Here is a 26,863-nt window from a genome sequence, read left to right on the forward strand (position 1 = left end):
CAGTTGACTAAGGTGTTGTTTACCTTAAACTCTCTCTCCCTTACAGAGGATAGAGAGGGACCACCTGTTATACATCACCAAACAGCGCGAGGGAACCAAACAACTACAGTTCCTGGTTTGAATGTTTTGTATAAAAATATGGCTTCAGGTGTATGGGAAGAGCCTAATCCGGTGTTATTTATTGGTAGAGGTTATTTTTGTATCTCCACAGATAAAGGACCTATATGGGTCCCTAGCAAGTTTGTGCGACCTGTATGTCAAGATCAGAAGATGGAAGAGAAGACTCAGAGCGAGCAGACAGAATAAACTGTCTATGTTGTAAGAGATGTAACCCACGGGTATTGTGCCAATGTATCCTATGTGGGGTAAAACAGTTCTGTAAGCCAAAGTTTAAATGTAAATTGTGTAAAGAGTTATGTGTTTTATTAGTAACCAGGCATGAAGCCAGAGAAAGCATACGACTAGTGTAATACCATGCTGATTGGAGACAATATACATCATCAGAATCTGTGAAACCACAGATTTGTGGGGTGAAATGTAAAAAAAAAAAAAAAAAAAAAAAAAGTGTAAATTGCAGGAGTACACATGTTTGAGTGGTGGACTTGGTTTACGGTCTTGATGAATTTTTTACCCATTGGCCTAAGTATTTTTGACATCTTGCCTAGGACAAACATATGGGTGACATGGGCCAATATCACGGGAGTAACAGACTTTTGTTTAAGTCTGCAACAAGCAGACAACCCCTTTAGAACTTCTTTAACTGGTATTCCCCTGCAAGAGAATGAAACAAATTTTGATGGTTTTTGGAATGTTAAAACAGTGGATCTGACTTCCAATCAGAATGGTACATGTATGAGTCCGGATGGGCAATTTGTTTGGCCTTCTATGCATAATGCAGCATGGCAGAAGACAGTATTTGAGAATTTAAATCAGCCACATCATTTACCTTTGCAGGAGTTAGACCTATTGGCTAGCGTTGTACCTGTTGAATATGTTAATGTTACTGCAACTGATATGGCAGACTGTACCCACATGTTATCACCGCTTCAACCCATGAATGGCACTGGAGTAATTTGGTTTGGTGACCCGTGGCAGTTATGGCTAACACGTCAACGGGGTTTTATACAGTGTTTCAAGATCTAACCGGTTCACCTATTTGGGGTGAATTGAAAACTGGGGGTTTCCATATAGATGTATCAGGGGGTTATCAGTTGCCACCAGGAGTCTTTTTGATATGTGGGGACAGAGCATGGCCAGGGATTCCTGTGTATCCTCTCGGTGGACCATGTTATTTAGGGCGCTTGACTTTGCTCCAAATATGAAAGACTTATTAAAAATGACTCAATAATATTATAGATCACGGAGGACACTGCGCACCTTTGATGAAACATGTAATGACCGAGTCGATCTGCATTCTGTAACAGCAAATATCCTAGCCTCCATATTTATGCCGGGGGCAATGGCAGCATTAAATGCTAAGAATATACGAAGGTTAGCATGCTGGGGAGAAAAACAATTTAATCTTACATCGCAGATTTTAAGTTTGTTATTGCTTGATGTAGATAATGTTAGGCAGGCTATGTTACAAAATAGAGCTGCAATAGATTTTTTGTTATTAGCACATGGACACAGTTGTGAGGATTTTGAAGGGATGTGTTGTATGAACCTTTCCGATCATTCCATATCGATGCACAAGAAGTTGTTACAACTGCAGGGAAACATGAAGCATATTCTTGCTGATGATAATCTCTTCGATGAATGGTTGAGAGGATTGGGGATAACAGGTTGTTTAAAGATGTTGTTGATGGAAGGAATATGCTTTGTTATAATCATTGTTGTAATGTTTTTAGGTTTTAACTGTTTATTTTCTTGTGTGAAGAAAGGTTTAACATCTATTGTGAAACAGACATGGGTAGTCCAAAAAGAAAAAGGGGATATGTAGAGGGATTTTTAAAGGACCGATGACATATGTTACCATTGTCCGGGTTGGACAACCCAGGCCTGTTAGTTGAAGCTGCAGAGCAACTTTAAATTGTCCTTGAAACAAGGAGTGTGAGAAAGAAGACAAGCTATGCACAAACAAGAAGCCAGGTGCAGAGCAAGTCCTGGGAACTGCGAAATCAACACACTCTCAGCGGCACACTCTGATCAGGCACCTGCAGCATGCTCACCGATCAGCGACACGGGCGCCCAAGTGACCAGCAACCTTTATCCAATCACCTGTGTGTAAAGTCGTGTGAGCGGTTGGTTTAAGTTACAAATATGACCTGTTTGTTTAATAAAGTGAGCACGGCATGTAGCCGTATTGGTGTGGTTGTCATGACTTGGCCGACTCTCCACGGGGGACTCTTTTCTAGTGGGAACGCATGAAGGCCAGCAGAACCCCATGAAAGCTGGCAGTGGGATGAGTTGTGCCACCTGGGGCCTGGTAGCCACCTCTACCTGCTGGCACCAGCCAGGTTTGAGCTTCTCTGGAGGGGGACATGGTGACATCTCCTCATGACTCCAGCACCTCTCCTGCATTGGGTGCTCAGTTCCAGCTGCTGCTTTGTTCTCCCATGGCATCATCTCTCCTCCCACAGGCCCCAGGGCATCCACAGGGACATCATCTTCACTCTGGAGAGAAAGGTGATGGTGACCACCACCCACCTGGCTGGACCAGCCCACGCACCCCATGGCATTATCACAGCCCCAGCATGGGCAATGCTGACCCCCAGTGATGCTCAGCAGCTCCTTGAGCTCCTGCTGCAGTTTCAGCTGCAGCAGCTCCCACATCAGCTCCCGGCGCCGGCTCCATGGGGCCACCCCCATGTGCCGCAGGGTCCCCTCTGTCAGCCGCAGCAGGACCCGTCCTGAGATGGCATGCTTGTGTGCCAGCTTGGCCAGCTCCCTGGCCCTGCTCCGTGCAGCCAGCTACACACCCACCTCTGCCACTGTCCACTGCCCCAATGGGCGCTGCTCCCACCAGGCCCCCTCTGACACCTGTGCTGGGAGGAAAGGGGTGAGTGGGATGTCCCTTCATCCCTCCAGCCCCTATGGAAGCTATAGGGTTAAGCTGGCTCCTCCATGCCACCTACATCCCCCCTACCCAGGCTGAACAGGACCCTTGGTCCCATCCCTGCGCTGATGCTGGTGGCTGCACCCGTGGCTCCAGCCTCCAGCCCTAGGGGCCTCCCAGTCACCATTATTTGTGGGGTATCTCCATCCCCTGAGCCCCTGCCCATGCTCACCTCAGCCTCTGGGCATCGCTCCGGTGGTGCCTTGACCCTATCCTGCAGTGGGGGGTCCATGTGGGGCAGAAGGCTGGGCACTGGGGCAGCTCAGGCTCCCTGCAAATGGGGCTTTGTCAGCCAGGGGTACTGCAGCTTGTGCCCAGGCTAGCCCGTCTTCTTCTGCCAGCCAAGTCACCCTCTCAGCCCCCTGCCATGGTGAAGCACCCTATCCCATGGTCCCTGCCTGACTCACCAAGGGGATGTGGGTCAGGGTGATTGTCCTACTTGATGCCACCCAGTCTGTGTCCCCCAGGAGAAGTGGCTGCTCACCAGGGTTCCAGGCAAGGGGCTGTGGCAAGGCCCCACTGCCCATCCCGCCACGTGGGCATGCAGAACCTGGCATACCCAGGAGGTGAGATCAGCCCCAGCTTGCTCACATCCGCCACCTCCATGAGTAAAGGGGGGATGCACAAGCACAGCACGGGTCCCCCAGCCCAGCCAGGACCCCTGCCCTGGCCTGACCCCTTCCTCCTCACCATCCTTCACCTTGCACCTCAACTCTGGGTCAGTGCCAAACACCGGAAGAGTGAAAGAAACCTTTCCCCAGCCATGCCCCTGTGAGCACAGCCCTGTGCACACCCTAGCAGCCCAGAGCCCCCGGTGAGTGGCACCGCAAGGCTGCGAGGGACTGCTGGCCATCTCAGGGAGCCGAGGGTGAGACCCAGGCTGGGCTAGGGGAGAGTACAGCCCAGCTCCGTCCACACCAAGAGCCAGGGAAGGAGCTCCGCAAAGGTTTCTCCATGCCACCTCCCAGTTTGCTGCAGCCAGCCCTCCCCATTCACCCTGAGCACCTTCCACACAGATGGGTGTGGGATGCACCTGAGCAGCTTCACCTATGAGGAGGATGGTGGTGGTGAGGGTCTTCCTGGGTGCAGGGACACGGGAGAGGCAGGAGCAGGCAGGAGCAGGATGAGCCACAAGGATCAGTCACATCCCGAAGAGATGCAGCCCTGCCCCACTGAGCATGTACAGACCCAGCCACTACCTGCAACAGCTCACAGTGCTGCTCTCTCATAATCGTCCCCCCCGCCAAGACCTGCAGAGGGATTAAATCCCCCAACTAACTGTGAAAATAGTCCACCATGGAACAGGCAGGCCACAATACTCCAACAGAGCCACAGCACTGCAAGGGCTGCCACCAGCCAAACACTTTTCGTGTGAAAATATTCCACACGGCATTAGCTTACGGAATCACAGCACCACAGGGCGGTGGGGTTGGAGGGACCCCTGGGACCACCCAGCCCACCCCCTGCTCAAGCAGGCTCTCCTACAGCAGCTGCACAGGATCACATCCAGGCGGGCTCTGAATGTCCCCAGAGAAGGAGACTGCACAGCCTCTCTGGGCAGCCTGTCCCCGTGCTCCGGCACCCTCAAGGGAAAGAAGTTTTTCCTGCTCTCCCCACGGAGCTCCCTGTGCTGCAGTTTGTGCCCGTTGCCCCTTGTCCTGTCGCTGGGCACCGCTGACAAGAGCCCGGCCCCCTGACACTGGCCCTTAAGGTACCTGTGTGCATCGCTCAGGTCCCCTCTCAGCCTTCTCCTGCCCAGGCTGAACAGCCCCAGCTCCTGCAGCCTTTCCTCCTAGAAGAGATGCTCCAGAGGCTTTGTCGCCTTCATGGCCCTTCCCTGAACTCTCTCCTGTCTGTCCATGTCTCTCTGGAACTGGGGAGCCCAGCACTGGACCCAGAGCTCCAGGTGTGACCTCACCAGGACAGAGCAGAAGGGAAGGCTCCCCTCCTGTGACCTGTTGGGCTTGTTCCTCCCAAAGTGCAGGACTTGGCGCTTGGCCCTGTTGGGTTTCATGCAGTTCCTGTCAGCCCATTTCTGCCGCCTGCCAGAGTCTCTCGGGACTGGCGTACCAGCCAGTACTCAGTGGTAGCCAAACCATTGCGCTCTCAGCAGCGCTCCAGCTACAACTCCAGGGCACGGCACTATATGGGCTGCCAGGAGGAAAGCTGACTTCATCCCAGCCAGAGGCAGCACGGAATTTGATCGCCAAGGCGGGTTCGGGACCGGGATTAGGTCTGGGGTGGGCAACTGGAATGAGACCCCATCCTGAGCTGGCTCAACAGCTTCACAGGTCCGAGGTCCAGACCTGCTGGAGCCCAGTCACACAGAACCAAAGTGAAGCAAGGGGGGAAGATCAGGAGATGACAGGCTGCTGCAGCCAGCAGCCCAGACCAGGAGGAAAGAGCAAGCCCACGTTTTTCGGTAGCCCACCCTGACCCCAGGTGGCCTGCCCAGGGGGTGGGAAGGAGGGATCATGCCAAGTGGAGCTTCCTCGTTCTCCAAAGCTGCAGGTGCACGGCCAAAGCACAAGTGACTTCTCAGCAGAAGACAGCCCTGCATCCATGCCATCAGCAGGACGACGTCAGCAAGTTGCAGAGTCTCTCCTCAGCCGTTCCTCCCGCTGTGAACCCCATGCCCAGCAGCCTTACTGTGCCAGGCACGTCTCCACTCTGCCAGGATCCCCACAGGCCCTGGGTGCCAGTCCCCAACAAAGCCCAGGAGGGCCCCATTGCTGGTGGGGAGCACTTGGACTGGGGAAAGGGGGGTGCCCTGTGCGCCCTGCCTTTCTTCTCCTTGCAGCCCTTTGGCAGCCTCAAGGGACTTGGCAGACTCAAGCCTCGCTGCTGCTGCTGCTGCTGCTGCTGCTCTTTTGCATGCCTCATCTGTGGGTCTCCGTTGCAGCTTTAGTCCCGGAGAAATGGGCTGGAGGATGGTGTCGATGCCGAGGCTGTGCATCCCTCACCGGGGCCGGCAGAGGTGCCCAGCCGGCTACTGCGGGACTGCCCAGGCTGGCAGTCTGAGAGCCCTGTGCCCACTGGGGCCATGGGCAGTGCCCTGGTGGGGAGCTCAGCCCCTGGCCCCAGGGGAAGGGGAAGGACAACTGGGGCTGCATGGCTGGAGCTACAGGAGTGCTCCCAAAAGGCTCCTTGGAGGGACAGTCTGAAACGAGGATGAAGCAAGGACCTGGTATGAAGCTGGTGGGGGCAGCTGGGGACATGCCAGCCTCCCCCATGGTGGGGACGAGGCACAGAGCTGCCTCAATGCCTGTTCCTACTGCCAGCACTGTCGCTGACACCCTCGTAGCCCTGGAGGTCACTGCCCCCCCCCCTCCCATTCATTCAAGACATGAAGAGCTCTCGTGGACGTTTTAAGGACACTGCTGCTTTATTCAAATAAAAGCTTAGTTTCACAGCCGACCTCTCTGCCAAGGTGTCGCGTTCCTGGGGAAAGTGCTCACGGCTGCTCTTTGGGCTTCTCTGCTGCTGGAGGCCTCCAGAGATGACAGGATGATCTTTGCTCCATCCCAGCAGAGCACAAGGCGCTTGAGGGCCTCTCTTATCCTTGGTCCCCCGATGGCTGCTTTACCTTCCCCTCTGGGCAGGACAGCAGCAGGCAGGCAGGCAGCAATGACCTGGGGACAGCATGGAATGTGAGGAGCAGCTGCTGGGCAGGGAAGCCCCAGGCACTTCTCTCCATCATCTGCCACCTGCACTGGGTGGGTGCCCAGCGGGCCGTCTCCTCTTGCCCACACCAAGCATCGGTGAAAGGCCATCGCAGCTCTCACCGCCATCCCAACGCTCCCAGACCACAGTATCTTGTCCTACAGAAACACCTCCCGAACGACACAGCTGTGAGAGCTGCACAAGGCAGCCCAGACCATCCCCATCCTCCCGTGCAGCGCTTGCTCTGCCGACGCTTCTCCCATCCCACCTTTTCTTGCCGGTGCTCCTCAATCCTCCAAATCCGCAGCGTGGAAGAGTGTGTCAACCTTAGACAAGAGGTTGAATGTCAGCCTCTGCTTGCCTTCCGTGGTGCTGCTGGGTTCCGGGCTCTCTGGCTCCAACAGCTCATCCACCTTATCCCCGATGTTCCTCTGCATCTGGCCTTCAGCATTTGCCAGGACTGCACGACGCACTGCACAGCAGACCTCTGCCGCAGGTCCCTCTGATCCGTGTGGGGCAGGGCCTGCTTCTCAACACTCTGCGTCCCCTCCAGGACCGCAGAGGACAGGGATGGAGGTGATGTAGATGTGGGGACCGGCTCCAGGACCGCAAAAGACACAGACGGGGCAGACGTGGGGACTGGCTCCAGGTCTGCCGAGGACAGGAACAGGGCATTCATGGGGACCGGCTCCAGGACTGCAGAGGACAGGGATGGGGCAGACGTGGGGACCACGGTGGGGAGAGGGTCCTCCTGGCCATCCGGATGCAGGTCCGTGCTGCTGGTGTCACTGTGTTCTGCCCGCTCAGGAGCCCTTGCGTCCTGCCTGTCCCGTCTCCTCTGTCCCTTCTGTGTTCTCCGGGGCCTGAGGACGGGGTGTGATGCCTGCAAGCTCCGTCTGTCCCCAGGGCTCCTGGGCAGAGGCGCGTTGCAGTTCTTGCAGCACCTCTCAGGGGCTATTTCGGGGAGCCGCTGGGTGGTGTCCCACACGTAGGGCGGCTCCCCATCGACGGCCAGCTCAAAGCGCAGCCGCAGGTCCAGCTGCAGGTCCTCCTCGTGCACCAGGATGTCCGTGTTGTGGAGGGTGATGACCAGCGTGGGCAGGTCCTGTCCTGCCGCGGGCTCGCTGTGGTGCGGGCAGGTGCTGATGAGGCATCGACAGCACTGCAGGCAGACGCGATATTCTTCCTGAAAGGCTTGAGGTGGGATTGAAGTGCTGCTGTGCCGCATTTTCTTCAGCTCTTCCAGCAGGTTGCGGCAGATTTTGGTGATGTCCAGGGATGCCATCAGGGATCTGGCGAGCTCCTGCATGTTGCCGATGGAGGGCCAGTTCCTGAGGTGCTCTGAGCTGGTGTCAGCACTGAGAGGCCCGCCTTGAGCCATGCCTCCCGCCTCCTCGGGGAGCTCCCTTGCAGAGGCTCCTTCCTCGCTGCTGCTGCTTTCTCCCCGCTTTTCCTCCAAGGACCATCATCCGCCTGTGGGGGAAGGTACCAGCTGGACCTTGGGCCCTGCCAGTGAGAGGGCTGGAGGGGCAGGGGAAATCAGGAGGGGACACAGCCAGGACAGGTGACCCAAGCTAGTCAAAGAGGTATTCCATACCATATGACATCATGCTGGGTATATAAACTGGGGGAAGAAGAAGGAAGGGCGGGACATTTGGCATTATGGCGTTTGTCTTTGCGAGTAACCGTTACGCGTGATGGAGCCCTGCTTCCCCGGGGATGGCCGAGCACCTGCCTGCCCGTGGGAAGTGGGGAATGAATTCCCTGCTTTGCGGTGCTTGCGTGCACAGCTTTTGCTTTACCCTTTTTCCCCACCTTTGCATTTTCTTCTTCTTATTATTATTATATATTATTGTTCTTCTTACCTCTTTATTCTGTTTAAATTATTAAATTGATCTTATCTCACCCCTTGACTTTTACATTCCTTTCCAGTTCTCCTGCCCATCCCTCTGAGTGAGGGGCAGTGAGTGAGCGGCTGCGTGGTGCTTGGTTGCCGGCCAGGGTTAAACCACGACAGCTTCGCACCAGCCAGGGACACCAGGGTGTCTCTCTTGCACCAGGGATCCCAGCCTGGCCCCGGGACAGCACGGCCTATTGAAGTGCCCCTGCCTCCACAAAGAAGACAAACAGGAGATGGTAAAGGATCCTCATGACCACAGGTGGGATGTGAATTCCTTACCTGCAATTAGCAGAGGCAAGACTGAAAGACACTGAACGAGGAATTGCTTAAAACATGCCCTCACCAACCAAAGACAAATTTTACAAAATCTACAGAGTCAAACAAAGAACAAAGCATAAACTGCATCCTTGGAGATATGAAAACTTTCAGTGAATATACCTCAAAGCAACCTGACCTAAATAGCCTAGCTTTGAGCATGGATTCAGACTAGAAACTCCTAGACTACCTTCAACCTAATTTATTCTGGGATCCTATGGTGTTTTGGTGTTGTGTTTTGGTGTTTTTTTAATATTGGTCTTATTGCATTGAAAATGTTATTCCAGATCTGTTCAACACCAGGCAGCTACTCTTGTACCAGTACACCCCCATGAATTATTCACCTTCAACCTACTGTAGTTCACAAAGTGTTTAGAGACCAAGTCAACCATCGTCCCTAGGAAAGTGTAAAAAAGACACCTGTATCTCTTGAACATCAATTAAGGTGACCACTTGTGCAAAGTGTTACTGGAATTCAGGCAAGATATGTAGTTCAAAATGCAACTCTGAACGGCGGTGATGGCTAGGTGCCTGTTTCCATAGGAAGCTAGACACTTCTTAACCAACCAGCCCTCTGTCTCTGATGCCTTGAGTGAAGGTTTCTGGGTCTCTGATCACTCCTCTTGGAGGTCAACAAAACACAATTTCCTCCTGCAAGCCCTGCAAGCCACCAACCCATGGTTCTGTAGAACACATACAAACTGGATGCACTCATTGGGGTAAAGCAAGAAGGAAGGCGTTAATGAAAGCAGAATACTCATTAGACTTGAGATTAAGAAAAGGAAAAGAAATGTTAGGGTGCCTGTCCAGAACCAGGCAGAGTGTTACCAGCAAAGGAGGTGGAAGATCACCACTGCTGTCTGCCTCTTCTCTGGTGAATGCACCAGACACAAACATACCTCTTTATATATTTTGGGATGCTGACAGTGCAGTCATGGGCCAATGAAAAAAGCCTTTTCCACCCAAATTTGTCATGTACTATGGTTTCTTCCATTGAGAAAGGAGGGTCTGCTTTGAGACTTCTTTCACCACAAAGCCCCTGATCTGTGTGCAACCCATCCTAGACCATCCAAGTTTGTGTAAGATATGTTAGGCCACAGGGTTATGTAAAATACCTAGGAACATAAAATGACTGCTCCTTTTGATCCTGCAGGATCCTTATTCTGCTTTTAGCACGCAGTTTCATGGTCTAATTTGCAGCCGTAGCATGGTTATTTATTCCCTTCATAACATTTTGTCCTTTACATTTAACCTTCCGGTTGTCTTTTCTCCATGTGAGCCAAAGAATAAGCATTGCCTGCTTTGCTTTTCAGCTTATTAATTACAAAGGCGACAGTTTAGTGCATAATGAAATTATAAGGTATGAAATTAAAATACAACCTTTCACATAAAATGTTCTAGCAGATCACATTTTCATTTCTACTACTCCCTCTCTGGATTACTTTGGGTTTTTTTTCCTGTTGGTTCAGTGTTCTTCCTGATACCAGCTTTTACTCAATCTTTCTCAGGCTGCCTGGCCTCTGGCAGGATAACCAGCACAACTGCCAACCTCATACATATTTCTCAAATTATCTATAAAAGATAGACAGAGAAGAAATTTCATTTCAGCTCCAGCTGAATCGCAGTCAGAAGTCACACATTGTCTCTAAGTACATGTATATGTGTGTCTGTATACACACATATTATACATGGATTATGTATATACCTGTATTGAAGCACCAAATATTTAATTCAAAGATTGTGAAGATTTTACAGTTTCTGACCCATAAGCATGTTTGCTGTTACTATCCCTAAGTCCTTTCTGGGACACAAGCAGCATTCCTGTTTCTGAAGTGCTTCTGCTCTAAGTCTAAACTGCCTGAAGAGCCCCAGCCTCTGTCAGGACATCTTACTCTATTCTGTATAATCCCGGTGACTTCATCAAATACTCCTGGGTAGGGAACGTGGAGCCTGGTTATAAAGCACTGCTGAGGCTCTGTCTCTTCCAGAACAGCGACTGATGTAGCTGCCCATGTGGCTTTAAACCTGCGACAGTCCACCAAGTCAGCCATGGCATGAAGGAGGAATTTGCTGCATTGTTTTTCACAGGGAACGGATTAAAAAAAGTCTTAGAAGCTCCAATGTTGATTTTAATGGAGAACAAACTCAAGTGATATTTTTGGCATGCAGATCTCCCTGTTGCCTGTGTCTACCAGTGAGCAAATCTTTCCTAGAGTTTTACTGTGAGTCTGGGAGATTTATGTGGTTTTCTGGTTATTATAAACTCTCATTCTGCAACAGCAAGAAATTTTCTTTCCACCTTTCCTTATACCCATCCTGATAAGATGCCTGGTCCCTCTTCCTCTGGGATCTGCCCACTCTCCCGTGCTACCCTATCTCTGCATGTGTCTTTACCTGTTCCCACTCTCTGCTCCAGAAGTCTTACACACACCCCCAACCCAAATATCAACAAATAATTGTCCATAAGCCAACAATTTAAAGTCAAGCCATGCTCTGCAGTAGTGGATTTGTTAACCCATGACATGGGGAGTTGGAGGATGGCAAGAAGGCCCAGATGCACACAGCTGCTGTCAGCTTGGCCATCAGACACTTCTCTGTGCCGTGTCCCACCAGACAGGAGGTCTGGATCTGTGGTGCCCTCATCTGGAGGTTGCTGCCTGGCAGCTGAGCTGTGCGATGCTTGTGCACCTGGTGCTATAGAGGGGAGAGGTGGGTGGGAGCTGTGGATGCACAGTGGTCCCCAGAGGTTTGACAGCACGTGAAATGAGTCATCAGTGCCACCCTGGCTGTGTGGTGCCTTGTGTTTAGGTAAATGCCACATCTTCAAGTGTGCAAAGGGAGGATTAACACAGAGGTTAATTTATTATGGCTTTTAAAACCACCTTGCTCTGTTCCTCAGCATTCTGGGCATCACTGTGTGGCTGGGCTGGAGCAGAGCTGAACGCTGGGGTCGTTGAGACCTGAAACCTGGGCTGTGGCAGGAGATTACAGAGGGATTTATGGAGAGGCAGAAGTAAAAGCTGTAGGAAAATAACACTGGCTTATTTCCTTCTTTCTTCCCTGTACCACAGTGCTTAGTTTTACACCAGATATATAGCTATTTTTTTTCAAGCGACAAGCTGCAGCCTTCAAAAGATGGTCCCTGCTTAGTTTCACAGCATGACCTGAAGCAGAAACTCCCATCTCCCTCCTGGCACCTTTATTCCTTTTCATTCCAGTTGCTTTCCCTATTGACAGGTGCACAGCTGTGTCTACCCTGTTCCCTTTGGGAAAGCATGCCGCTTGAAAAAGCAAAATGGACTTGCAGGGGAAATACACAGCGCAGAAGGGTAATTTTCTGGGTAGGGCTGGTGCCTACCCAAGGAGGTAGATGGGATCTGAGTGGTACCAGGTTTCATGGACATTAATTGCACTGGTGATGTTGAACCGGAGCAAGAGTGCCCAGGGACTGCCTGGTTATGGCTTCTTTATGTGAAAAACCTCAGTTTTCCTTAAAAGATTTTGGGGCTATTCCTGATTCAGGCAACCCAATACTGCAGTAGCCCAAAACTTGCATGAGTCATTACTCTTCTTAAATTGGGCCACATGTGCAAAAATGCTTAAAACCACCTTGGACTAAAGGAACAGAAAGAACCTAAAAGTTCTATGAAGTTCTGGAGGCCTGAATTTGCCCTTTGAACAACAGTGTCCATCACATGATGTCCCACGGTAGTAAAAATAATATGTGTTGCTGGCAGTGTCGCCAACTTCCCCTGGTGACTGCTGCAGCGCTTTGTAGATCTCCTGGACCATGTATCCAGAAGGACCAGAAACCTCGCTGCCCAGGAGAGATGCCACACTTTGGTGAGGAAGGGGACTGGAATAGGCTGTTTCTCTCGGCAGGACTCTATGTGGATGATTTTAAGAAATCTCAGTGCTGGGAATATCTTCCTCAAGACCAGCTATCAGCTTTGGAGTTGCTTGAGTGCCCTGAATGGAAAGGCAGCTCAGATGCCCACCCTCAGGTTACCTAAATCTGTGTTTTGGCCCCAGCTGGGTAAACTCCCCATATGGCATAAAGCCTGGCTTTGCAATACAGTCGGTGAAGCACAGATAAAAATTACTGTTGCTCTGTAGACATAATGCTGGATTTCTGCTCTCTGGTTCCCCAAGCAGCACATTTGTGCTCATGTTTCCAGGTCTTTGGAAGCAGCTGACAAGCCCTCTGTTTGCTTGTGTCTTCTCTGAGCTCAGGGGTCTCTGTGGCTGGCAGCTCACTCTACCCCAGCTGCACAAAACACTGGGCAGCAGCTGGGATTTCCAGGCAGGTTTGGGCCAAGTCAGGTCTGGGCAGGTTTCCACGAGGCTGGCCAAGGCCACTGAAGGGACAGCAGGGATGTTCCCTGGCTGGATTTCATGCCGTTTTTTGCAAACTGTGGACGTGCTGCAAGGACAAGTGTTGGGCAATTTTACCAAAGGTCTGTCATCCCTTCCTGTCTTTTGCACAGTGGACACTAGAGGAAGAGAATGGCAAAGAGAAGATGAAGGATCCCTATGGCTTCAAGTTGGCTGAGGACATCCCATCATTAGAGGTAAGCTGCAGCATGATAGAGGCATTTATAGACAGACAGGGTTTAACCCAGCTGCCTTCACACCAGCAATGTGTGGTGCTCTGGACTATCTCAGGTCTCCCACCACCTGGGACTGGTGGACAAGGGACAGGAGAGAGGAGACCAAGCAAGCCTTGCTGGAGCAGCTGGGGAGCCCTGGTGGGACACAGGGGCATCTCAGGCAGCATTTGCCTAAGTGTGAACAAAGGAATCAAGACCTGGATATTCACAGAGGGCAGGATCCTGTGCCATGCTGAGTGATAAAAAGCCAGCTGGGATTTAGAAGAGTCATAGAATAGAATCATAGAATCATTTAAGTTAGAAAAGACCTTTAAGATGATAAAGTTCATCTTAACAACATTTTATACATATATATATATACATATATATATGTTAGTGTGGATTTGCTAGGACTGTAGAGAAATGGGAGAGTAAGAAATGCCACCATTATAGAATATGTGTAACTTTAAGCAAACAATCACCTAAATTAATGTCCTGACTATTCCTGAGTAAATTGCAGATCAAAATATCTGGATTATTCTTTTCTATTTGTATGTTCTCCAGCTAAGATAAAATATAAAGCAATTCTGAAAATTCAGCCTTTATTTCTCTCATAATATTTATAGATTACAAGTATATACATACATATACATAGGCATACATATATACACGCACACATACATATGTGTTTGCATATATTCTCTGTATAAAAGGACATGATTTTTAGGGCTCCACACAATAGCCTTTGCAGTACTGCAGAGAAAGGAAATTGAATAAGACGTTTAGCTGTTAAAATGCTTTCAGTATTAATTGATAAGCAATTATTATTCTTTTATTAGACATGTTTAATTGCCAAGAAACACGTTAGGGAAATGTATTATTTTTGTAAGCCTGAATAGCAAAACCAATGTTTAGAGTCAATAATAGCATTTTATTGTTAAAACAGCATAGTTTAATTATGATATTTAAGAAATTTAAAGTACATTTACCACCAAGTATAACAACAGATATAATTAATTGGTGGAAGACCTTACCCCAGTCTTGATTCATATTTGAGCTTTGTTCTGTTTTGTATCATTTTGGGCAGGTGGCACAGGCACAAAGCGGGAAACAGGAGGAAAGAGCCATTTTATCCTATTTTGAAGTCGTTTTCTGGAGGTCACTGACTGTCAGATCACAAAAGCTCAGTTCAGAGGTCTGTGGAACACATTTATGGATTTAATATTGACAGTATTTATTTCTGCCTCTTTAAATTTCATCATTTGATTAAGTACTATTTTTTAAAAAAGAAAAAAAAACAAACAAAAAACCCCAAACAACTGAAACAAATGCTCCTGCCTACTGTAAAGCACATACATACGTTCCATTGATTAAATTATACAGAAATGGGATTTAAAATAGCTGTCTCTTTCTGGGTGGTCAAAGCACCTGCTTTGAGTTTTCCTATCATATCACTAGGGCCTAAATAAACAGGATTTTGGGCACCTGTGACACAGAGACTGATGATTCCTAAAGGAAGCAAATGTGTCCGAGCTCCCCCAGGTGCTGGCTTCAGCTGCCAAGGCAAAAAACATCCCACATTCCTTTTCCCTGGACCTCCTTCTGTTACCTGTTAGGTTCAATATGATTTTCAGAGCAAGGACTGGCTTCTTGTCCACTGCAGGAGTCCACGGCAGATAGCAAACACTGATGGCTTTGAGGCTGGACTCTCAGAGAACATAATTCGCTAATATAGCAACACTGGGATTCAGAAGGCATCAGTATAATGAAGAAGAAAACCCATAAAACCCTGCTGTCAGCATATTTTACGTACTCTTGACTGAAGAAGGATGTTGGAGAGAAATTTCAGTATTAGCTCTCCACTGCCTTCTCTTGGGAGGCAGGTGACCTGGCTAGGTGGGTGCTGTTTGGATGGCTGTTCCAGTACAAGGATGTTGAGATTTTTTTCTAGACTCTTAGTGGTATGACAATCGAAACACAGCATCTTTGTTCTGGGCTTACCTAGGTGCCTTCAGGGCCCAGGAGATACCAGTGCTGCCATGAGCATCTCTGGTCCAAGTCCTCTGAGGGGACATGGTTGACCGAAACATGTTTTGTGGAAGTTGTTTCCTTTGGCCACTTAGCAAGGGGGTGTATGGAAGTAGAGGCCTCCCCAAAAATTTTATTGTTCAAACAATAGTTATTTCCTCTGCGAAGAGTGGAATATAAACATGGTAAATGCATGAAAATGAAAATATTCTGGGTGCACAGATAAGTGTGCTCTTCTGTGTGATTGCACTACTGCAAAACGATTGCTCCCAACTGGGCTGGGTGCTCAAGTCAACTCCTCTCTGCTCTCAAGATATTGTCTACAGCCCACAAGACCTATCAGGAGTTTTTTGGGGGTTTTTTTGCAAGTCTTACGTAAAAACCAAGCTTCCCTAATGTAGCTGTTTGGATGCTTGGGTAGGTACCTCCAGGCTTCAGAGAGGACCCTTCTGCAGTCAGCACTAGGCACTGTGGCCATGGGACAAGCCTGTAGAATGAGGGTGCTGCTGGATCCAAATCAACAGCTTTCAGTATATGTCCCAGGATATTTTTTTCACAGCCTACGATGGATCAATGTGTTGTACACAAACCAGGTTGGTGTAAGGGGCTTTTCCAAAGAGCCAGCTCATGTGCCAGAGAAAGGGGAGGGAGTTCACAAGCGGTCACCGTTTCTCATCAGCTGCTGGGAAGTGGCATTTGAGCTGCTGGGAATTGCTGTGAAAAGCCCATGTCCTTGGCCAGCTGGTCTGTGGCAGCTCGGTCATCAACAGGAACGTATAAAGACAGTTGTGTTGGGGCAAGATAGCACTCTGTGAAGGTGCCCCTGGAGAGGAAACAGCTGGGACAGGCTGGCCACCGTGACTCCTCTCCTGAAGTCCTCTAGGGTGAGCTGAAGGTGCGGTTTCTACACCACTTTCAACAGATAAGGAGAAAAATACGTATCTTTTTGATGATATTCTTTGCTTCTCTAAAAAGAAATTCATTGTTCTGAGACGTATAATTTTGCAGCTTAATTAAATTCTCATAAACAACTGAAACGTACAATGCTTGGTATTTCAGTAATGCATTTGGCTGATAATTATAGTCAATCATAGCAATTCTGAATGATTATAGTAGTTTGCATTATTTTCAAAAGTTAATTGCAATCTGCAGCAACAAATGATGGTGTGGAGATACACAGGCTTTGAGCTGGCACACGTTATGGAGGTGCTGTGGAGAGGAGGGATAGGTGGTTACTAGGCTTTTTCTTAAAGGCAGTTTCAAGGACTACTGGTTTGTAAGCTACAAAAATGGCTATTTGAATAATTAAAGTTGCTGAGTGTTAATTATCCAGAGAAATTGGAATGGCTTAAGGCTTAAGTCATTATCTACACATATCTGAATTAAAATATGTGATCGTCAAATAAAATGAACATTTCAGTCATTAAGCAACTTGGTACAAACATGAAGCACTGCACCATATGGGCTGCCATGAAGAAAGTTAACTCCATCCCAGCCAGACTCAGTATGATTGTTCAAAAAAAAAAAAAAAAAAAGGAAAAAACTCTAAATGGAAGTACTGTTGAGTTTGTGCATGTAGCAGCATGACCTATAAGTTATAAAAGGGATCTCTAAGAAAAGCTGGCTTATATTATGACTTCGATAAAATTTAGAGGAAACTAATTACATTTCTTACTTTTTAAAAAAAGTTATAACATCCAGGATGTATGGGACTTAAATACAGGGGTCTTCACTGGAGCTGGTGTAGGTTACCTTTGCAGATGATGGAAAGAAAACCACAGTATTAATCAAATTCTTTTAAATTTCATAGGCATAAATACATTTTCTTGATCTTATGCAATGTTCTTTCAAATATCTTTCCTCAAAAAGTGTTATTTCAATAGATTTATTCTACAGCATTTACTCTACTGCATAAACGACAATTTTTATCAACAAATTGCAGCTTATATGTCATAAACAGTGTTTGTACTGAGTAATGACAAATGCAGGTTAAATGTATGACCTCTTTCTGTTATTTTCTTAGTAGCTGTTGTATTTGGTGGCACTGAATTTGGACATGAAGATCTTTTCCCTTTTCCTTGCTGTTCTTCTCTTAATGCTCCAAGGCTCTTCAGGTAAGAGTTACATAAAATCAAAGGAAATGCACAGGGAAAATTGTGAGTAGGGAGTGCATAAAATAGAAATAGAAATTAAATGAGTTTTAGTCCCTTTTGTCCAAGGCAAACTAGTGCTGCCAGCATGCTGGGCACACTTTGGCAGTGAACCCACACCAGCTGGGTCCAATGGATACACCGAACCCTCCTGCTTTGGAAAATAAGGGAATTTAATGGTATGGATGGGGCTGGTCTACATGCAGCCTAGAATACTGCTGTCATGCTATAACCCTAACTTCTTCTTCATCTTGTTTGGGAAGGAAAATCAAGACTCTGGTATTTTTTTGGTGCAGGTTTCATGCGTGCACCTAATAACCATGTGCAATGCAAACAGGCTGGGGGTACCTGTTCTGCTGACCACTGTCCTCTACCCAATACGAGATTCTTTGGACGTTGCCAGCAAGGAGTCCCTTGCTGTCGGACTGTGGTGAGTGATGGATTTGATGAAGATCAGGTGTTTCTTGGGAGAGTGGCTTTATTATTCACTTCCACACATCCACTCTGCTTCTTAGATGAGAAACTCCTCCAATGTGAGCTGGCAAGGGAGTAGGGACTTTGTATATTCATATATAGGATTTCCCAAGGATTTCCTAACGAGTTCTCTCTGTAGTGTTCATGATGTAGCTCAGGTGCCTCATGGGAAATATCACTGTCAAATCTCTTTGGCAGAGATAAGTAACTAGCTAGAAATGAACTCTTTTTTTCTGATGTTCCCATTAGCTGGTTCAAACTGGTCATGATGAGTAATACTGGCTTCAAAGGGCACACTGTCAAGAAACCCAGGACGTTCAGGTCAGGTTCATCAGAAACCTGTGTGCTCCAGAATGCAAAGCCTAGCAGGTCTCACAGTCAGAAAAGCAACCTGAAAGTCACGTTGTTCTGTTAGATGTTTACTCCAGTTCTGTAATTTTCCCTTTTTACACAAAACCAAAACATGAAATCACATTTTTTTTCTTGAATTCCTTACTGGAATCCTAAAGTTCAGCCTGTATCTTTAGTCCAGTATGAGACCTTAGAAACACATACCCATGCAAATTTACACTTTGCCTCCACTGATTCTAATACTTCATTTTCTGTTTCTTTTTGCTGTAAGATGCTGGATCTAGTCTTAATTTTGGAGGCTGTGATTTAACCTTTGTTCAATATTACTAGCAGAGATTTTAAAAACAAAGCCTGAGCAGCAGAAATTCCTCTCTGTGACAGAGATTTCAGGATGAGTAGGAAGCTTCAGGTGTGGAGACCAGGCAATTCATTATTAAGTAAAACAGAAAGGCAATTCATGATTAAACTCCAGCAGCAACTGATGAGTTATCCAGGAATATCAGCTCTGGTGCTCATTCCACCCCTTCTCTGTTTTTTATTCAAGTACTTTCCTAGTTATAAGTACAACATCTGAAAGTTTCTTTCCTTTTTTGCAGTATGATTAGTTGGTATCTCAGTTGGGCTAAGGAGAGCTTTTGGCAGCTTAAGAGATGCATCATCCCATCAGAAAATCTGGAATTTTGAGCTGAAAATACCCATTTAACACACACGTGCACACACAAAAACATGAACAATAACAGAAAGAAAACTAACTCCTCCACAAACAAAATTAATGACCTGAAGAAATTCCAAAGCAATTCTTGAACCAACCAGGAAAGACCAACATTTCTCGTTTTTCTAAAATGTTTTTTTCTGTTAAAACTGTGGCCACCAACATCTGTCCCAGAGAGAGGATTACCAACATGCAGAAGTCTGTTGCCATGAGAGGAAGCAAAACAGGTTCTTCCTTTGCCCCTCAGAACAGATACTCATTATTTTCTTTCCTTTTTTTGATTTAGTAGTAATGTGAATAATGCTAGCAGACAAAGTCTCCAGGGAACATCAAATGTTCAGCTGGAGTGTTCATATTTCATAACCTACATATCTCAATAAATGTTAATAAACTTGCTCCAGAAGGCTTGCATTTGATTTTTCTACCTGTGAGGTGTGCGTTTTTGCTGGAGGATCTGGCTCTCATCTTACCTGGGGTCAACATGAGATGTGCCCTGTGATAAACTTATCCCAGAGAAAAAGACACCAAACCCACTTACGTCAGAAATGCCACCTGGTCCTATTCATCATGAAGCTGAGCAGTAACAGTCAAGGGCAACTTCTCCAAGACCGCTGTGATTAGGCTACTAGAAAGCTTGGCACAAACTGGTTGTGTTCCGCACCCATGGCAGTCCTGAAACCATCTATGGCAGCTCATGGCATGAAGAGCATGGACACTTTTACTCCTCCCTTATCTTGGATCCTTTTGCCCTTTCATTAGCACTCTGGGCTGTTAGGTGTGGGGAAAGGAAGCAGGGGATGCATCTATACCTTGTAACAGCAGGTGCTGAAACTCCAGGCTGATGGGGACACCACTCACTGCCTCCAGACAGCATAGTGCAGTGATAAATAGTTTGACTAGTTTGGGATCCAAAGAAGGAAAATTCCATTAACATGATGCTGGTCTAGACTAAATAAAGGCAGCAGGAGCAGAATGACATGAATGTGGTGAGGCAGTTTCAAGATCTAAAGAAGCTGGTCTTCTGCCACCCTGGGGTTTCTCTGCATCACCATTCCCAGCACCTCAGATGCAGCCCTGCAGAGGTGCAGAGGACTGAGCCTGCCTCCTGAACCCCAGCCTGTTGCTCTGCACTGGGATGGCAGAGGGAATGGACCCTACTGCTTTTTGATTTATTAATATATACTTTGCCACACAAATCACTGCAACACACCCTGCAGGACGATTTAACAGGACTTAATGACACATGAACTTATATTAACTTGATTTAGTTAAATAAAATTCATATACAGATTGATTATTATAGACAATAAGAACAGCAAACCCCATCCTGACATACATGAGCAAATATCAGTAATGCGGTTTCACAGTGACTTGCTTTTATTAGAACTGAAGCTGCAAATCTCTTTATTGGGGTACAAGAACTCCTCCTCAGATCTTGTGCCCCTGAGTGTCTTCATCCCCATGGGAAGGGCTCTCCAGGCTTGCACAAAGGTTGCAATCCATTGATGTCAAAAGATGAGAGATGTCTCCGATGCCCAGAGCTCTTGTCTCTGTGGTCAGTGGGGTGTCAGTTCTAGGAACTGGGTGTCCTGCAAGGAAAAGTCAGGTGCTTAGATAGGCCACCAAAGAAGTAGATTATACCTTGCCATCTCAGACTACTGTAGATGTAAGGTAACACATAAGCTTAAAGACTCCTGGAGATCCTTGCAATCTGGACTGCTGACTCGTGCTTCTGGCCATGAGATAACCCAGATAAAGTGGAGGATGTGGATGGCACCACTTCGCACACACCACAGCTATCCAGCTGCAGCTGCTGATGACCCGGAATACCTGCCAGGGTAGAGTCTAAGCATAAAACTAGTTTAGGAAGAGCTACACTGGAGAAAGTGGCTCATCTCACTTTCCTCCATGCTTTCCATGTCCTTTTTCTATGAGAAAGGCTGACAAGTCTTCTCCCTTTTTTTTGCATCCTTTAGCATGATGTTTCACAGAAACCCAACTAGATTAAATAGAAATGCAAATAAGAATAATTTTTAAAGTATGAGATGTATGCAGAGCTAGACCATGGTATATTACAGCATCACTCTGCAGGGCATACCTCCTATAAATGCGGATGCTTTCTTGCTAGTACTGATGAAATATGCTAGAGGGTGTTCACCTACAGGGTGAAAATGTCCTGTGGCACTTTGGTTTAACATCCGGCACTTTGCACCAGATCAGATAGCCCAGATGGAGAACTGCATCCCTGCTATGAGTCCTGACTTGCTTAATGGTTATTCTGTGCTGATAAGCTGGGGGTTTTTTGTTTGTTTTTTGGGTGGTGGTGGTTTTGGATCTGGGGGGGGGGGGGGGGGGGCGGTTGGTATTGCAAAGCTCCATGCTGCTGCCTGTGTGGATTGAGAAGGAGTCCTCAGAGATGTCTCAGGTCAGTTGTGTTCACCCTGCTTAGTAAAGGCAGAATCTGAGAATGAGCTGGTTCTGCCCTGGTACGAGACCCATGCTGGAAGAAGTTATTGGTGCTATGTAACTTGTTATTAGCTATATTAGTTGTTACTAGTGATGTAAAGATTCAAAGAGTGTGAGCTCAAACCTACATTAGTGTCACAGCTGAGGTACAGTCTTAGCAAGCTTATGGAGAAGACATCTCCCTTGCAAAGACAGGCAGCCCTGGCTCCTTCATCTGCAAATGCCATCTCCCTCCATGTGTTTTTTCAGAGAAAGCAGCCTGGCATTTCTGGCACCACAAGGCTCTGCCTTTTTGATACCAGGCACAAACCCCAGCAATTCAAGAGGTTTTTTGGAGGGTGTAGGGGGCTGAAGAAGGTGGCCTCTTTCATGCCAAAAGAGGGAAAAGCCCAGTATGTTTATTTGGCTTTGGTGCGGCAGCATTTCTCTGGAGGAATTCATCTTACCATTTGCAGCATTTCAGCTTCCCAGCACGGCAGGTCCCAATGTCAACCAGAGGAGCAGAGCATGCAACAAACGAACAGGAGCCCCGGTTTTGCCGGCATGCTAAGGTGTCAGCAGCTTCTTGGCTGTAAGCTAAAATAAAAATTGAAATATAAAAAAATTCATCTTAATTTGCCAAGGCAGAGGATTGGAGAGTTGCGGCATCAGATTTACCTGGTGTGGTGTGTGGTTTCTTACCACAGTGCCTGGTTTGTGATTGGGGTAACCTGATCACACCTTCTCAAGGTCTCTGCATCGATATGACATGCTAACTAACCAGACAGCAGGCTGTAATGCTGGCGTCCCTCCATTACAGCCTGGAGAGGCACTCTGCCTGATTAATAGTGACCTGAAGATGACTATCTGCTTCCTTAGCATCTCTCCTGGAGACTAAGCTTGTCGAGTAACTGCTTGTCATTCCAGTTACACACAGAAATACTATGTTGTATGAAAAAGCCATAGGAAACACAGGAATTTATTTTTAACATTAATCTCACATTACTCTCAGAAACGAAAGTGATGATATTCAAATAAAAATGTCCTAAGTGAGTTTCTTCAAGCTTTCAGTTCAAGTTACAGTGAACATGAAGCATATTTATGACTCATAATCTTTGCCTGCTACTTCGAGTATCTTCCTTGCAGGAAGCATTGAACACTGTGAGTATCAGTGGCAAGTTCACAGGAAACCTGTGCACAGTGTTTCCATGTAAAATGTGGTATGATTAACACAGATAGCATAAAACTTCAGAAAAGATGAATTTTAATCACAGCCAAACCAATGGGACTAATATTTGCCCAACCAAAATGTTTTATACACTAAAATATATACCACAAAACAAAGTCATCAGCTGTTGTCACTTTATATGGTACTGTATATGGTTTAGCTGGATGCTATGCTGGTTTTACCATGCTGGTATGTTCAGAACTGAAGGGCTAAGTGTTTGGGTTGGTGGCAAAGGCTTCAGCTCCATCATCATTAGGGGATCTGCCCAGGCTTATCTCAGCTGAAAAGCCAGCCCCAAGTTTGGGTTCAGACTATTTCCAGGCTAAACGTTGCTTGCTCCCACTGGGATGTTCAGCTTGAGATTCAAATTTTGTAATTTTTGTATGATTTAAATGGATCTCATACCAACTGGAGCCTTGCATATCTGTGCATTTAGAAGGCAGAAGAGGCCCTTAACAGCTGTCCCAAATTCTTGCTAAGCACAAACCAAATCATCTCACCTAGTACTTTCTGTGCCTAGATCAATACACACCTGTCATCAAATTGGACTCTATCCTTAATTTGAAAGGCACGTAAGCTTTATTCTAAATTATATCTACCATACTTCAGTCAATTTGTCCTAGTGGTTCTCAAATTTTTTCTCTTAATCACATATTATTCAAGGATAGTGCATTGTTAATCCCACTCAGCTGATTTTTAAGACATCATTAGACTTTGGCTTCTCTTGTCTCCTAAATTAAAAAACCCTATAGTGTTAGGGGTCTTTTCTGTGTGTAAATCTTTATGAAGAGATATAAAATAACTTGATGCCCTTTCCCAGAGGCTCTACTGGAATTGCAGCAGTCCTGCAGCCATCTCAGGGGTCACAGTTTGTTTTGAAATAGAGAATGCTTTTTGTGATGCATAAAGAAGTTCAAGAAAGCAATCCAGAGGCATGTAGTACAGGCTTTGTCTAAAGCTCCTACAAGTGCCTGCTTGTGGCCTAAGTGGTTCTAAATTTCTTCTTTGAGTAGACAGACATTGGCTGGTCTAGGAACGTAGGTACAGATTGAGTGTACTGCAAACCAAAACAAGGGTGGAGATAGCTTAAACTTATCCAAAGAACTCCAAACATCCTGGAATGGTGTATGTGCTCTAAATCCACCTGATGCACATGGACAGTATAGAGTTCAGGTGAAGACCCACAGTCACAACTACATTTTTTCCAGAACTATAGGAGGTCTACTAATCTAGAATATGCAGTCAGAAATGGGGGGTGTGAATGTGAGAAGAGGAAGTTCCCACTTCCTCTTAAGAGCTGCGTCTTAAGTACCAACCTAAGACTTGCCTCAGTAGAATCATCAAAAAATCATAGAAACATTTAGGCTGGAGAAGACCTTTTAGATCATTGAGTCTGACCATTAACCCAGCACTTCCAAGTCCACCGCTAAACCATGTCCCTAAGTCTTCACGTCTTAAATAACTCCATGTGACTCAACCACCTCCCTGGGCAGCCTGTTCCAATGCTTGACAACCCTTTCAGTGAAGACATTTGTCCTAATACCCAATCTAAACCTCTCCTGGTGCAACTTGAGGCTGTTCCCTCTTGTCCTGTCACTTGTTATCTGGGAGAAAAGACCAACCTCAACCTTGCTACAACCTCCTGTCAGGCAGTTGTAGAGAACAAGAAGGTCTCCCTGAGCCTCCTTCTCTTCAGGCTAAACAACCCCAGTTCCCTCAGTCGTTTCTCATCAGACTGGTGCTCCAGACCCTTCCCCAGCCCTGTTACCCATCTCTGGACACGCTCCAGCACCTCAGTGTCTTTCCTGCAGTGAGGGGCCCAACACTGAACACAAGGTTCCAGGTGCGGCCTCACCAGTGCCAAGTACAGGGGGACGGTCACTGCCCTGGTCCTGCTGGCCATTTCTGATACAGGCCAGGATGCTCTTGGCTTTCTTGGCCGCCTGGACATACTGCCAGCTCATATTCACCTGGCTGTTGACCAGCACCCCCAGGCCCTTTCCCACCAGGCAGCTTTCCAGAGACTCTGCCCCAGCCTGTAGCGCTGCCTGGAGTTGGTGTGACCCAGGTGCAGGACTTGGCACTGAGCCTTGTTGAACTTCATGCAATCAGCCTCGGCCCATTGGTCCAGTCTGCCCAGATCCCTCTGCAGAGCCTGCCTGCCCTACAGCGGGTCAACACTCCCCCACAACTTGGTGTCATCTGCAAACTGACTGAGGGTGCACTCAATTCCCTCGTCCAGATCATTCATGAAGATATTAATCAGAACTGTCCCCAGTGCTGAGCCCTGGTGAACACCGCTTGTAATCAGCTGCCAGATGGATATAACTTCATTCACCACACTGGGCTCAGCCAACCACCCAATTTTTTACCCAGTAAATAGCACACCTGTCCAAGCCATGAGTAGCCAGTTTCTCCAGGAGAGTGCTGTGGGAGAGGGTGTCAAAGGGTTTACTTAAGTCTAGGTAGACAACATTAACAGCCTTTTCCTCCTCCACACAGCAGGTCACTTTTTCATAGAAGGAGATCAGGTTTGTCAAGCAGGGTCTGCCTTTCATAAACCCATGCTGGCTGGGCCTGATCCCCTGGTTGTCCTGTATGTGCCACATGGTGGCACTCAGGATGATCTGCTCCATAACCTTCCCTGGCACTGAGGTCAATACACAGTGGCATCTTTTTTTTTCCTTCATTTCATCATGTGACTGGAATGCAAGATGCTAGAAAGCGACCATCAGGAAGACTATCAAGGACCTTGACTCAACAGCTTAAAGGTTAAGACTATGACTAGAGAAGGGGACTTCTAATATGGAAGTCATGGAATCCAAGAGCACAGAGGTAATCTGAACCTCATCACTGGTTTCTAATGGGTTCTCCACACCCTTTTAGCTTCCATCTCATCTATTTTCAGTCTTACCTGGAGCAGTCTGGAAGAGGAAGACGAGAACAGCAATGAGGAAGAAAAGGATTCTCATGATTGCCGGCTGGTAGTAGGATTGCCTTTGCTGATATGAAGATACTCAAAGATGGACAGAGCTAATGTTCTAGGCAGAAGATGGTTAGCCCCTCTACTTATAAAGGCTCTGGGAGGTAGCAGTGCAGAGAGCTAGGGGGGTGGAGGAGCGGTTGTCTGAAGAACAGCGAGTTCATTGCCCTATTACTGTAGAGACTGGTGATGTATGAAGATGTTGCAACATAACACATTCAAAGATGCCTGACCTGAGCAATGATCAAATCAAGCTAGCTGACCCGAGCGCCCAAATCACTCTGTGCTTGCATGCCCTGTGCCAGCTGGTGGGCTGCACCTGGGGAGGACACAGGATTGGAGGAGGAGAGAGGTGGGTTCCTGTCATCCGCAATACTGTAAACCACACAGATCTGCTGATGCTCCATGGCTCCTGGCCATGGTCTTGTGACAGCCTGTCCTCCGCCCAGCCACCAGGCACAGTGAGCGCAGCAAAGGCAGGGCAGCTGGCCTGCAAGGTTGTGTGAAATGAGAAGGCAACAGACTCTCCTCCTTGAATGCAGGAAAGGATCAGAGCTTCAGTCCTTGCTTGGATCAGAGTTGTAGGGTGTCATGGTTTAACGCCAGCCAGCAGCTCAGCCCCACACAGCCACTCCCTCACTCCCTCCTGGTGGGATAGGGGAGAGGATTGGAAGAGTAAAAGTGAGAAAACTTGTGGGTTGAGATAAAGACAGTTTAATAGGTAAAGCAAAAGCCATGCACGCAAGCAAAGCAAAACTAGGCATTTGTTCACTATTTCCCATTGGCAGGCAGGCATTCAGCCATCCCCAGGAAAGCCAGGCTCCATCATGCATAATAGTTACTTGGGAAGGCAAAGGCAAACACCATCACGCCGAACATCCTGCCCTTCCTTCTTCCCACAGCTTATATACTCAGCATGATGCTCTACGGTACGGACTATCCCTTTGGCCAGCTGGGGTCAGCTGTC

The 26,863-nt window shown here is 47.5% G+C and overlaps 2 protein-coding genes across 3 annotated transcripts; one reads left to right on the plus strand and one right to left on the minus strand.

The window, feature by feature from the left end:
- Window positions 1-13,378: 13,378 nt before the first annotated feature.
- On the plus strand, window positions 13,379-19,656 carry LOC114017036 (gallinacin-8-like). 2 transcript variants are annotated; one of them, XM_027811539.2, is made up of 5 exons: window positions 13,379-13,507; window positions 14,613-14,720; window positions 17,580-17,667; window positions 18,000-18,133; window positions 19,125-19,656. In XM_027811539.2, the coding sequence occupies exons 1-5, from the start codon at window positions 13,457-13,459 to the stop codon at window positions 19,131-19,133; spliced, it is 390 nt and encodes a 129-aa protein (XP_027667340.1). In that variant the 5' UTR covers window positions 13,379-13,456; the 3' UTR covers window positions 19,134-19,656. The 2 variants fall into 2 exon arrangements, with proteins under 2 accessions (XP_027667340.1, XP_027667339.1); XM_027811538.1 differs by lacking the exon at window positions 19,125-19,656 and adding an exon at window positions 18,427-18,665.
- Window positions 19,657-20,594: 938 nt separating this feature from the next.
- On the minus strand, window positions 20,595-25,970 carry LOC129736382 (gallinacin-9). The gene is made up of 3 exons (XM_055714559.1): window positions 25,828-25,970; window positions 22,153-22,282; window positions 20,595-20,829 (listed from the first exon to the last, which is right to left on the minus strand). Exons 1-3 carry the CDS (start codon window positions 25,883-25,885, stop codon window positions 20,814-20,816), a joined length of 204 nt encoding a protein of 67 aa, XP_055570534.1. The 5' UTR covers window positions 25,886-25,970; the 3' UTR covers window positions 20,595-20,813.
- Window positions 25,971-26,863: the final 893 nt, after the last annotated feature.

This window comes from Falco cherrug, chromosome 6, assembly GCF_023634085.1.
Source record: "Falco cherrug isolate bFalChe1 chromosome 6, bFalChe1.pri, whole genome shotgun sequence".
NCBI classification, from domain to species: domain Eukaryota; kingdom Metazoa; phylum Chordata; class Aves; order Falconiformes; family Falconidae; genus Falco; species Falco cherrug.